At 41.4% G+C, this 13735-nt stretch overlaps 1 protein-coding gene across 7 annotated transcripts in view; it reads right to left on the bottom strand.

The window, feature by feature from the left end:
* ZSWIM8 (zinc finger SWIM-type containing 8) overlaps positions 1-11168 on the bottom strand; it is a 73816-nt gene extending 62648 nt beyond the window's left edge. For all 7 annotated transcript variants that reach the window (XR_008236952.1, XM_052799532.1, XM_052799531.1 and 4 more), the window contains exon 1: positions 10195-11168. Coding sequence is in view for 6 of the 7 variants with exons in the window: in XM_052799532.1 (XP_052655492.1) it covers positions 10195-10372 (178 nt within the window). In the remaining variant the exon portion in view is untranslated. The remainder of the gene's footprint in view (positions 1-10194) is intronic.
* Positions 11169-13735: the final 2567 nt, after the last annotated feature.

Consider the following 13735-nt stretch of genomic DNA (forward strand, 5'->3'; position numbering starts at 1 on the left):
CTTGGCTGCATGTAGGCATTGTTTTAATGAATATATCTAAAAAAGAGTCTAGATGGTAACTTGACTACGTGCACTTCAAGGCCACCTCACTTTTTCTTTAGTTCTGGCTGGGAAGACATGCTCAAAGCAGCATCTTTAGAGATATCAAGCCTAATGAACAGAAAAGCTGCAATTAACTTTTTCCACTAGTTTATCTGGGAAAAAAAAAAAAAAAGAACCATACCAACCAGATTTTAAAACATCAGTGTTTTCATTTTCAGATTTCCACCAATGAATTACTCATGTTTACCGGTATTTCTGGATGCCAAAGAATTATGATCATCTGCTTAAATTTTTCATCTCTCTGAACAGAGGAGGAAGCCAGAATTGGTGGCCCAGGTGTTCACCTGCCCACTGCTTCAACGAGTCACCTCATAAGTGTTTTTAACTTGGTATGAAAAAGTACAGCCGGATGCCTCTCTGTAAAGACTCTCATTGCTTGCAGACACATTCTGGGTAATATTTCTTTTATCACACTACCTATTTATATTTTTGTAAAAAATTTGGACTTCTTTTTCTATATTGTTTTTGGTCTCTGACCTCCCTCTTTTCCATTCTCTCAAGTCTATTCTCCCCTTCAGCATCCAGCTTTTCTCCCACAAAGGGACAGGATTTCTTCTGAGGACAGATTTTTTCTTCCTTCCTCCATCTTATCCATTTATCCTTTCCCTTTCTTCTATATGCCAATCCCTATCCCATGTGAAAAAGAAGCTTGAAAGCTCTACTACACGTCTCACAGCCACAAAATAAACCTAGCAGACAAAAGAAAGGCATCAAAGTCACTGAGACATGGAGAAACAACACTCAGGTGCCCCTACTTGCAGCAGCTGAATGAGGATGTTAAGAATTTGTTTAAAGACACTACGCCTACAATCTTTTCAGGTTTCCCTCTTCTATGGAAAGAGAATATCTTAACTTCCAAATTTTTTCAGTGCTAACCACACACCAGTAGAGATTTAGGTAAATACAGAAAAATCAACACACAGATTTTCCAGTTGTATACATCTTAAACATGCTCAACCTTCTCCTAATTGATACTGGTAAATACTGACATTTTCTCCTTCCTTAGGTTTTTCTTGCAGCGATCTAGAAACACTAATAATGACTCATAATAGCAATAGTATTTTATTAAAACCAGGTACTTTTCACAGCATCACTTTTCCCAAAATATGCAATTCCAGAAGATTTTAAGTAATAGGTATATCACAGCCTGACAGAGTTCCTTTGTTTCATTCTTTTCAAAGATAGTATGTTTCCAGCTGTATGGAAGCAAATATAGATGAACTAAACGTAATCAAAACAGCAGAGTTCCCGCAAGCCTTGCCTACAACGTTTAAAGCACCATCAAGAAACATGCTCAGAGTCATCACTTTCAGTATTTTCTGTTAAAAATCCTACACAACTATCCACAGCTTTGCCAGAACATTACTGCCATTCTACAGGAAAAGAAACAAAGAAAAAAGGATGCATCAAAACACAAACAAATTATGAGAAGTATGATAATCTTCTGGTTAGTAACCCTATACTTATTGCTTGAGACTACACAGCTTCAGAGGAGGTAACCTAGAAATGTGTGATATGGTACTTTGAAATTAGAACCAGTATTTTAAATATTTTGTATATTATGCATCACTGCTCTTTAATATTTTTAAAAAAATTCTAGGCCTAATATTTTAGCTAGTTGATACCTAGATGCTTTGAATTTTACGTTTGGAGGGTTTGGAAGGGTGTCGCAAAACAGGAGGAGGGAGGGAAGAGATTAATACAGGCAAAGTACATTAAAATAAAGTTGAAAAAAACCTCTAGCCATGAGACTATTTTAAATTACTCTTATAACTGCTTTACAGTCTTACAATTAGATAGGTGACAGAAAAAGGTTGTTGGTCTAAAAAGAGCAATGAAATCTTAAAGACATTCTTGCTCTTTAAGAACTAAAGAATAAATTGGTTTTCACTCTTTGGAATGTTACTTAAAAATATTAAAACAAACAAACAAAAAACCCAAATTCATTATATTCTAAATAGCCAAACATTTACTCCAAAAGTTCATTGAAGTATGTAAAACATCTTTTGAAGCTGTACATTCCTTTCTTCCTCTGGAACAAAGTACTGTATATTAACTAGGACACCAGACAATTAAGAGGAGATGGTGTCTGCTCCTGGTTTTATAACTAGCATAAGAGATGCTGTTCAAGTCACTGATGTCCATTTCTGTCCCCTCAAAGGTATACTGGGGGAGAAGGGGTTTTTTCCTTGTTTGTTTAAAACACTACCTTATGATCCTTTCATTCCCTTTTTTTTTTAATGCCTTATTTCTGGTTTCATATTCCTTATTCTTAACATTTAACTCACTGTGTTATGCTTTCCTCAGCATACTAGTAAAAATTATATTACTCAGCAACCACAGACTATCAAGAACTTGATATGGACAAGCAAGCTCTCTCCTATTCACTAGACTAACGTTAATACGTACACATTTCCCTTCAATTCTATGTGAGCTTAAAAACATGTAAGGACACCTTTGTTACACTCAGTAGCTAATAGGGTAACAACTATTTTAAAAAACCTAAACATCATAACCAAGCAAAGATTCATAAACTAGGCTATACAAAAAGCAACTTTCCTAGTTACCCTACCAACAACAAAAAAAAATATCCATTTGAGTACCTAAGCCATCTCTAATCCTCTACCAACTTTTCACAGTAACTGAAATCACTGAATTCACATTTGCTTAAAAATGAACTTCACCATAGTTATTACACAAACGCTGCAAATCAGATGTTGATCGGAGCATGTACTACTTCAGAGAGGAAGAAAAGGGCCTGGCCACAAGTCAACATGTGAGTTTTACTTCCACAGCTCATACGCAGAATAATTTTTACTTTGGGTATATTATATTTGAAAACAGCCGTTCCTAGGTTCGATCAGTTCACTTCTCAGCTCTTCTTTTCTCACTAAAGCCACAAGAAATGTAGACATAGAAAAGGTGCTATTTTTCTGCATGTAGTTTATGCTATGGCTTTGTTGCTATTCCTCAAACTGAACTGGAACTCCAAAGTTGTAAACTTGCATATTATATCACATTTAACTGATGGCTCTTCAAACATACAGATCATGCCACTATATTAGGACTAGAAGTAACACCAAACCAGAGCAAGAGGAGCACAGAATTGACAACAGCCCAACGCAATTCATGAAGCTAAGAGGACACCTCCACCTATGGAACAAGCCTGCCTGGCTTCTTGAAACTTCCCATCACTTTCTGAACTCAGCAACTCGCAAAAAAATCTCTAATGGTCAAGTGAAGAGTCACAAAGATTCACCTATGTTGTAGGACATTAGCAAAAAGCAGACCCAGAAAATGCAGGTTCTGAAACTGAGTAATCTGCCTAGAAATGAAGATGCATCTTGAGAGTAACTAAGCTCTAATTTTAAATCTTCTAGGGTTTTCATCAGGGCAGGAATTACATCTTCTGCTACATGTTTTATAATCTATCACCAAAAGAAATCTGGTCTCTTTCACTCCTGGCCTTTATCAGCAACACTCCAGAAGCTGCAGGAATATTTTTTCAGTTTCATTCCCCACTGCTTCACTGATGGGTGACCCTAGGTACGCAGAAGGAGCACAGCTCAAAACACAAGGCTCTCTGTGGTGGCTGTTAAGTCACACAAAATTAATCTCCTGCCTGCTCTTCCTGCTTACAGCACCAGATCATATAGATATTCAAATACGTTAATTTAACAAAAAAACAACTTTTGGCACTAGCATTCAAAGTGACATAAGCAGTACTTCTAAGCATGAAAAAAAAAACTTTTAAGCATGAAAAGAAAAAGCTGGTTTAACATATGTTATTATGAGTAAAATACTGAATGATCAAAAGACATTTGCATTTCATTGCAGAATTACATTTGCCCAGATAACCACACCCTTCAAACCTGAAGTGTAGCTTGACAGAAATCCTGAGATGTTTTGTCTTCACTTTGTTTTTACCTCAGGACAGACCTAGTTACCTACAGGTAAAAAATAAATAGATAAAAGTAAAACCCACTTTTTAGCTATGAAGAACAGGTCTAAGAAAAAAAAAAGAAGATAAAGAAAGCGATAGTTAACAAAGGGAGAGCACAATCCGGAGTCTAACATCAAATCCAAATCTTTATCCTTGCTTCCCCAGAGGTAAGCATGCCACAGAGGAGAATAACACCTGTAGCTTCAGTCAGCCTGAAATGCAGATAGAGCATCTGTGATCTCTGGTCATTCAGCAACACAGGAATCTCCTCAAGGTGAAAGGAAGGAGAAAAGAAACACAAAAAGAAAAATCCGTGGAAGCCAGGAAGAAAGATGAGTAGAAAGATGAGACAAGAGAAAATGAGGCATTTCCCAGCAGAAAGATGAGACATTAAAATAGGGAAGTAATGTGCAAGACTTATTGTGAGGAGAAGAGAAGCTTATGTAAAGGAAAAGGTCAGAAGACCACAAGAGAGTTAAAACTGGATTGGTCATTTAAAATCTTTTCCCGATAGCTTCTTTATGTGGTTTCTCTGGTACCCATTTCTGAAGAGAGGGATACACACATTCAATTATCTCAGAAAGGCACAGGAAAATGCAAATGAAGAGACAAATGTGTGAGAGTCATTCAACTTGTCATCCTTCCAAAAGACAGAGGTATTACTACATTGTGAAACCACGTTTTTGTTAAGTAGAAACTTCTAGACAGCTTCTGAAATCTGCATCCCAGCTCTGAAGCACTGCATTTAATTATGCCAATTGGTCTTGACAAATGACTGTCTCTAGAGCTTCTCTGCGGTATCTTCAGCTCTAATGAATCAATGTCCCCTTTGCACCTTATATTACAAGCCAGTAGGTCTCCTCCTCAACTTGAACTTTTGCTTCTGCTATATAGCAAGTCAACATCACCAGCCACTATGGAACAGAGTACAAAAGTAGGTGAAATGCATTTACTAGGGTGAGAAAATATAAAGAAACCTATTTTTCTACTAGCAGCTAAGCCTTCACCTTCAGGTTACCTTTACTCTTTGGACACCTGATCTCTGCTTATTTCATAAGCATTTGTGATATCTTCTCACCACATTTATATTTTTAAAATTCTGTTGCTTCTATAAAGAAACTCATTAGGGAACAATACAATACTTTTGCTCAACAGTTATTGTTTTGGTTTTTTAATGTTATTAGTGAACTTGGATATATTATAACAGATATATTTAAGCTAAAACAGATTTGTCATGCGTAGTACTAAATTAAAAAAATACAACACACAAGATGTATTACACCTGTATCTCCCAGAAGTGTGAGCTGATTACATAATCTCCCTCTTAATACCAGAGGCACAAATAAAGTAGGAAAAAAAAAAGTCAGTTGTAACTTTATAACACACAGTAATAGTCAGTAACAAACCAGCAGCAAACTACAGAGGCTTCATTTCCAGCTTCAGCAGGCTCAAGGAGCGGACACACTTTGGACGACACCAATATTCTTCTCCAAAAAGAACAAGAGCCTGAAGAGCACAGTATAAATTTGAAAGAGACTACATCTCTCTCCTGCTGTTTTCTGCAATTACTGCTTGAGCAAGGGTTAACTTTAATTTATTAGTTCCTGGCAATCCTGAGGAAGAAGTGTTGCTCTCTAAGCCATTTATTCTTTGTCTGTATAAATTAATGAAAATCAGTCACTGTTGTTTTATGAGCGTAGACACTACTCAGACTTTGATCAGGTTGTCTCTCTAAACTGATCATATCCTGACCTCAGCCTCTGACTATTCTCTGCCAATGACTCCCTCTCTACAGCTTGTATTCTTGAGGCACTGTGCCCAGAACTTAACTTTGTGGGCACTCCTAACAGTTTGGAAGAACATAAACTGTCTGGAGCTGGATAATGAGAATGTTTTCTAGGAGATCACTGCTTGCATCAATCGTTCGTTAAGTCTGAGGGGGTTTTGCAATACAGTATACAACAGTTCAAGCTTACAGTAAAAGAAAGAAAAAAAATCAAGCTTTCTCACTAGCTGCCTACTGAAAACACTTCCAACACAACTCATCAGCACGCTTCCAGCAGAACCTGGTGTGAATGAATAAACACAAACCAAGCAAAAGTATTGTGAACACACTATTTGGCAATCCTACAGTATTTATGGCAACTTCTTAAGTGTTTGGTAAACATTTATGCTTCAGAAACTGTGAAATGGAAAGGACTAAGGGTGGGAAAGAGCTTAGAAGTTTTCAAGAAGAAACAAAGCCACGATGGGTTTGGAGACATAATGAGTGTACTTTAACATTTACTCTTAAGACCTCTGTCACAAAAATCCTTATGTGAAGATAATTGATAACAAAACATTTGCAGAAACACTAGACTTACTTCAATTACCAATGACAAATATAACTGTTTTAAAAAGTGAGAAGGGAAATGACAGGATCATAATGGCTCTCATAATGGTTTCTGGGAAAGAAAAGACTGTCCAGGAAAGTGGAGAAATGGCAAGCAGGCACATTCATTGGTAGAAAGGCAACAAACTGGTGGAAAGTAATTTAATATGGAAGAAGGTGAGTTGGAGCCACAGACCAACTTGGAGAACCAGATGGTTCTGAATACACTGCAAGGACATTGTTCTTCAAAACATCCATTCACCTTAACTTCAGAGGTGAATCCCCTGTCTGCCTAGTACAGCTGAAAGCTTCTAATCAATGACATATATAGGCAATGGCCAAATATCAGCTACAAGCATTACCTCATTCAAATGAAAAAACAAGGGGTAAAAACAAGCAATCAAGGCAGTCTAACAAGAGAACAAGTCATTCCTAAAATAAGTGTTCAAAATTATGACAGGACTCTTGGTATTCCCAAAATTGACATGCTTTGCTGAAGTTTCCTCTGGGATTTCAGTACAGGTGAATCAGTGGAGATTGACAGCAGTTTCAAAATCTAAGGGCATCCATAAAGTGGACGCAATGCATTCCTCCTTCACGTTAGAATTCTACATTTAAAGAGAAAACTCCTTTCTAGAAAGTAATATGAGAGGACTATAAGAGGACTTTACCATAGTGAAAATTAAATGAGGGAAAATCAACCAGTTACAGTCCTATTTTTCTAATGTAACTACTCAAGATACCCGATTTAACAAAGAGTTCTGTTCCAAGGATCATATTAGAGAAACTCAGACATTTTTCTCTACCTTCCATCATCTTTCTAGGAAGCTGATGGCGTGACTGACAAACAAGTGGATAACTCAACTTTTTGGTGACACTCTGCAGTGACTACTGTGTATATTTGCAACAAGCTACCCCAAGCCTTATTGTTAAATTTACAGTAAGCATAATCATAATATTAAAAATACCCAAGAAGAAAATAAAAGTTGCAAAAAGAAAGCAAGCCATAACTAGTGTGTGTGTGGGTAGTTTGTTTGTTTAAGAAGAGTACTCCCCAGCCAACAGCACTTACATCAGTCTCGGGGGGATTCTCTTTGAACTAATTAATGAAGAATTGGACGCTCACAAGGACAAACTGAAAACAATTGAAAAAGCTAGAAATCCTTTCTATTACATAACTTGTCTGGCTGATCCCAAATCAAAACACAGGCTAAGCTCCAAACTGGAGGAAAAGGCTAACAGAATATAGTTCCTGTTGTTTTCCCTTAGCATTTAACACCAAAGAACTCAGTGTCTAACCTCATTTTTTGTTTGCATAGGCAGCTATATCACAGGCCACAGGAAAAGGGTAAACTATGGAAATAAAAACACACAGCTCAATTCAGAATGATCATGTTTTAGAAGACTCACTACAACTGACAACCTCAGGATCCAGCAAGTTCTCAATACAAACTGTTTTTTCTGACTACAAAAGCACTGTCAAAAAGAGGTGTTAAAAATAATTAAATTGGTACAGGAGTTCCGAAATCCAAGGAGATCCCCAATGATGACAGATTCCTCATCAGACCAGACTCACTGGCAACACACTGTGTACAGTAAAGTGCCTGCAAGTGTTCCATGTTGGTAATATCATATGTGACTTCGTAGAGCAGATAAATAATTATTTAGGCAGAAAATCTATGTTCCCATACTTCTCAAAAGAACTCTGACCCAGAGCCTGGGAATTGCCAGCAAAGGCCTTAAAGCAGGCAACAGTATCCTTCCAGGATGTCTCTCTTGTTAAAGTAAAACTTTCATAGAAAGGAATTAAGTCTCTCTACAGATAAAACCTAAAAAATATGAACCATGTACAAGCAATACAACCCTTGCCTATGCAGGTTCACAGAATCCGGAACAGCAACATCTCAATATGGTGTAAATAATTACAGTTATCACAACAATAATGTTAGCTATTGTGTTTCTCATGTCAGGAAAGAGACTGAGGATTGCAAATATGCACAATCTACTGAAGTGATTGTTCATTTTAATGCAACAAGCGGATGACAACAGAGAGAGCAATTGCTGCTTGCTTTTAATTCGGTCAAGAGAGCTGAAGGAACTAGGCCAAGACCCAGAAAAACACACATACACTAAACCAGTGGAGAACAGTTGGCTAAAAGCATCTCAAAGTTGAACAAAAATTATCACCTTTTCAAACATCAGTCCGACCCATAGATCTGTACAAACCAGTTTCATACACCTCTGCCAAACTAGAGATGTCTTTATTTCCACAGCAGTATGTTTTCAAAACTTCAGCTACTTTCCAGCAATTAACATATGCAACAGGACTTAAAGCAAAGCATGAAGTTTATACACTTCGTCCTGTGCCCAATGCTTATTTCTGCATGGCAGGATTCATAGCTTTAAAAAACATGCCAACACTATTCCCCTTCTTTACACCAGTAGAATGTTCCATACTAAAACCAATGTGTCCCAGCAGCAGGATCCAAGAGAGCTATGAAAGTTGGACATGTATTCAGCATTTCTCTCTCTCTCTCTTGTTTTGGATTTTTTTTATTTTAAGTGCCCATCCTACCCTCAACTCTAATCCTGACTAGTCAGGAGACACAGGCAGTTACGCAGCCGGGGCTAGGGACAGTTCTCAAATTTATTAAAAATTTAAAACTCAAGCTGCTCTGGAAAGCCTACAGTTAATGCAAAGTGTACTTTCTGGTCCTAATCCAGTGACAAGTGAGCATTTGTCCATAGCATAACACGGCCAGATTTCAGCACAATTCAATATAAATTGCATTCTCTGTTCATGTAAGGCCAACATTCAGAAGAGAATGAAGTTCTGCAGTTCCAGATAGGGAGATATTAATGAGGCAGTTGATGGTCACAAAGGTCAGCAATAACAGGAAAAGTACTGACACTGGACTGAAAGAAAAGAAAGGAGATAAAATGAAGAGTAGAAAGGGCTTGCGTAATTTCTGTTAACTGTATGTCTGGCTCTGCTTGTGTAAACACCACCTGAATTCTAGGGTCAAGATGCATCAGGATAACAGATAAATTATGTTTTACTTTAAAAAACAAAAATCAACTAACAAAGAGTTAGTAGCTATATGATAATTTTAAATAATTTTTAATTGCTGATGTTATCTATTTTCCTGTCTGCTATTAAAAATAAATTACTATCAAAAGAAAGGAAATATAACAGCTCTTGAAGCGGACATACTGTAGTTTGCTGACTTCTTTGTGACAGTCTTAAGGACCTCTTGCTCTACTACTGCAAAAGAAAGTTTGCTAATTTACTAGAAAAAAGGGAAATGTAAAGAAACAGACAAGGAAAATAGACTGCTCTATACAATGATGGCTTACCTGCTTCTACACGAGTAGTTTTATAGCAGTTACAAAAACCTCTATGAAACCTTAGTGTATTTCAGTCAAAGCAAGTGGGAACCTATGTATAGTTATCCCCAGCCAAATCTGTAGTTTGTTCATAGTAAACTCTTTTCAGATTTCCAAGAGCAAGCCCACAAAATCTACTCAGAAAAGCAGCGCTACAATACTACAGAGTGCATGCAGGTGAAAACTCACCCAACAGACAGCTTTGTCTTAAGATCCCCAGTATATTTTCAGTTTCAATCTTTGGTCAAAAATTATCCTGACAATGATCCTACACGTGACTTCTCTTTGCAGCTTTGACATTCCTTCTGCAGATCTCCTCACCCACCAACCCCCCTTGCCCCACAGCTTCCACGAGTCCAAAGAGCATCCCAACGAAACCGGGTGACCTCACCTTTCATTTTGACAGTGGGAGAATTGGGTCCAGCCGATTGCTTCCTCCATCCTCTCCAGTTCTGGCAAAGGCTCTCTGCCTCAGAGATGAAGGAACAAAGAGAGTCTTCTTCAAAGCGATCGGAGTCTTCAAATGAAAACCTCTCCCCGTCCTCCCACTCTGCGAACATGAGTTCCATCACATCCGACAGGCGACGTGGGGGGAAAAGAATAAAGACAGAAACAACACTGCTCACTTTTAACAGGTGGATGGACTTGAGGGCTCCTGCAGTACTTAAAATCTCAATTTTGATTCGATCCCCATACTACAGTACCAGGAAAAACAGAGCCAGTGCTATCTGAGGTGGGAGAAGCAGGAAATCAACTGAGGGGAAGCTCGTAAAAATCCCAGGAAAAAAAAAACCAAACAAACAAACAAAAAAAACCCCAAAAACCAAAACCCGAGTTCTTTAAAAAGTTAAAAAAATGCTTATGTCCACAAAATGTACTTGAGGCGGAGGGGGGCTGGCTGGTCTAGGAGAGCTGCCTCCAGGCGGGACAGGTGCCTGCCGGCCACACGGAGGGTCTGAAGGCTTCCGACGCCCACGGCCCCAGCGCTGGAGGACGAAGGAAGGGGCCGGTTTCCTTGTCCGGGGCTCAGCAGGTATCTGTGCGCAGGGCCAGGTCTCCCTGAGGTTGTGCTTTTCTCACTCTCGGTGCAGGAACCGGAGGGAGGGCGAGGGCGGGAAGGGGCAACGGGGGGCGGGCGGGGGGGGGGGGACGGGACGGGACGGGACGACAACTTCCCTCCCGCTGGCGGAGGCTTAAAAACGGTCCGGTGGGGCCGGGGCGCCCGCGGCGGGGGCGGCGCGACCTCCCGGCGAGCTCGTCACGGGCGCCAGCGGGCGGCGGGCAGCGGCTCCGGCCTCATGGGGGCGCGGGCGGCGGCAGGCGGGGAGAGCCCGGCTCTGGTCGCCGGCGGGTAGGGGCAGGGGCGGGGGGGTGGGGGGGGGGGGGGCGAGGCAGGCAGCCCGTCGCCGCCGCTGCCGCCGCTGCTCCCGTCGCGGTCGGACCCCGCGGTTCTTAGGTGCCCATGGCCAGCGGGGTCCCGCGCGCGGACGCCCCCCCGTGCCCGGCCCGACGGCGGTTCGCTGTCCTGGCGCGACGGCAGCGGCGGCGGCGGCGGCGGCGGGTCCCTGCCCGGCGCGGGCACCAAGATGGCTCCGCGCTTCCCAGCTTCACCTGCGACACCCCGCCCCCCTCCCCCGCCAGCTGAGCCCTACTTCCGCCGCGGCGCTTCCGGCTTCCGCCACCGGGCATCGGCGGGCGCGCGGGGCATGCCGGGATAGCCGAGCTGCCATGGGGCTCGGCGGTGTGAGGGGCTTCAGGCCTCGTCTCCCGGAAGGGTCGAGCCGAGCCCCGGCCCGGCCCGGCCCTTCCGGGTCAGGGAGGCAGGGAATTGCCGAGGGAACTACCAGCGGAAAAAGGGGTGCCCGGTAGCCGAGTTAGGCTCGCTGTGAAGGCGGGAGTCCCAAAGGAAAGGCCGTGGCGCTCAGCCTGGGGCCTGGCTGCCGCTTCTTAACAAGCGGGTGAACCCGGGGACAGGCCGGAGCAGCTTTGAATGGGGCTGTAATAAAACAAAAATAAAACAAAAAGCTTGCCTGTTGTACCTGCACGTACCGCCAAAGGTGATGAGAGAGCATGAGTGACGCTAAAATGTGGGGGTTTTACCCCCAGAACGTACTGCACGTAAGTTGCATGAGGTAGAAACAACTCCGCTGTGACCATCTGATTGGAGATAAATACTCAACTTCCCAGTAACATTTATCTATTTAAATAAAAATAAAACAGCCAGGAAAGAACACGAAATAAAACATGAGGGGAATATGGCTCTTAGAAGAAGCAGCCCATTTCAAAGGTACCAGTCAAACCTCCATGACCTCTTTCCTCAGGCCAAAAAAGCCCCTCGTGCTCCAGCAGAGGCCGGAGGGAAAGAAGCAGGTGTCTGGGGAGTTGCAGGAGTCTGAACAACTCCAGAATTAAAACAGAGAAAGTAACTCACATGCCAGTTACGTAAGGAGTTGCATAGGTTAGGTAAGGTTTTCTCATCCTACCCTCTCTGAAAGCAGGGGGGAGGGGCCTGCTTGAGTTTTTTCTATAATTCTGTCTTGCTTTGGAGATCTAGTTCCTTGGTTCCTTGTGAGAGTAGACCGGTAAAATACCAAATGGTAAGTTTTCTCTCTTGAATAAGCGTCAGTCAAACAGCTATAGGCTGGACCCGCAGCTCCCTTCCCATGTTTGTACAGAGGAAAAAAAGCAAATGACAGAAAAAAAGAAAAAAAAAAGAGCTAGGGAAAAAAGAATGACGTACTAAGAAACAGTAATCCTAGAGCTGAGGGAAACTGAGTTCTGTCTGGGAACGCTCACCAGCTCCATCATCTTAATTCACTATACTCCTTGATCCAAAAAAATTACGTTAATTGATGCATCCTCATAGTGGGTCTTAAGAGATGCCCCTTGGACTTCACGGGCAACTTCCTCCATGGCTTTTTCTTACATACGTAATGCTTACCAGTTTAAGATCCTGAACACAAAGATGCATCGCTAAAATGTCCATCAACTCTAAGAGGTATGTTTACTTGTGTAAATGTCAGATCCTTCAGTGCCTCCTAGTGTAATGTAACTTCTGGGAAGGGCCAGAACCCTGAGCAAAGGAAGGCGGTGGCTTTCCTACCGGTAAAGAAAAAGGGAGAGTCTGCAGCATCCTAGTCCTCAAATCTTTCTCCCAGATTTCATCTAACAGTGTGTTGCTTGTCCAAAGCTACTGTTCTAAAAATACACAATTCCTTTCAGGGCTCCTCTTGAGGAGGTGTCTGAGGGAATAGCTTTACAAGAAAAGTATTCACTTCATGTCTTTCTACATAAATAAATCATTTTTAGCCAAATAAACTCTCACAACATTAATAGGATTGCTGTGCTTTTTTCTCAGAAATTTTTGCCATCAGGCTATCTGTATACATTTCCATTAGATAGGAAGAGCTCATTTATACTCATGTACACATACGTATGGCAAGGCTTGACATCTCACGCACAATACTATCTTTAATAGTCTGTGTTGTGGTTTAACCCCAGCCAGCAACTAAGCACCACGCAGCTGCTCTCTCATCCCCCCACCCCCACCCAGTGGGATGGGGGAGAGAATCAGGGAAAAAAAGTAAAACTCATGGGTTGAGATAAGAACAGTTTAATAGGACAGAAAGGAAGAAAATAATAATTATAATAATAACAGTAATAAAAGAATTGGAATATACAAAACAAGCGATGCACAATGCAATTACTCGCCAACCGATGCCCAGTTAGTTCCCAAGCAGCAATCCACCCCCCAGGCCAACTCCCCCCAGTTTATATACTGCAGATGACCTCACATGGTATGGAATATCCCTTTGGCCAGTTTGGTTCAGCTGTCCTGGCTGTGTCCCTGCCCAACTTCTTGTGCCCCTCCAGCCTTCTTGCTGGCTGGGCATGAGAAGCTGAACAATCCCTGACTTTAGTCTAAACACTAC

The sequence above is a fragment of the Harpia harpyja genome, chromosome 10 (genome assembly GCF_026419915.1).
Source record: "Harpia harpyja isolate bHarHar1 chromosome 10, bHarHar1 primary haplotype, whole genome shotgun sequence".
Classification (NCBI taxonomy): domain Eukaryota; kingdom Metazoa; phylum Chordata; class Aves; order Accipitriformes; family Accipitridae; genus Harpia; species Harpia harpyja.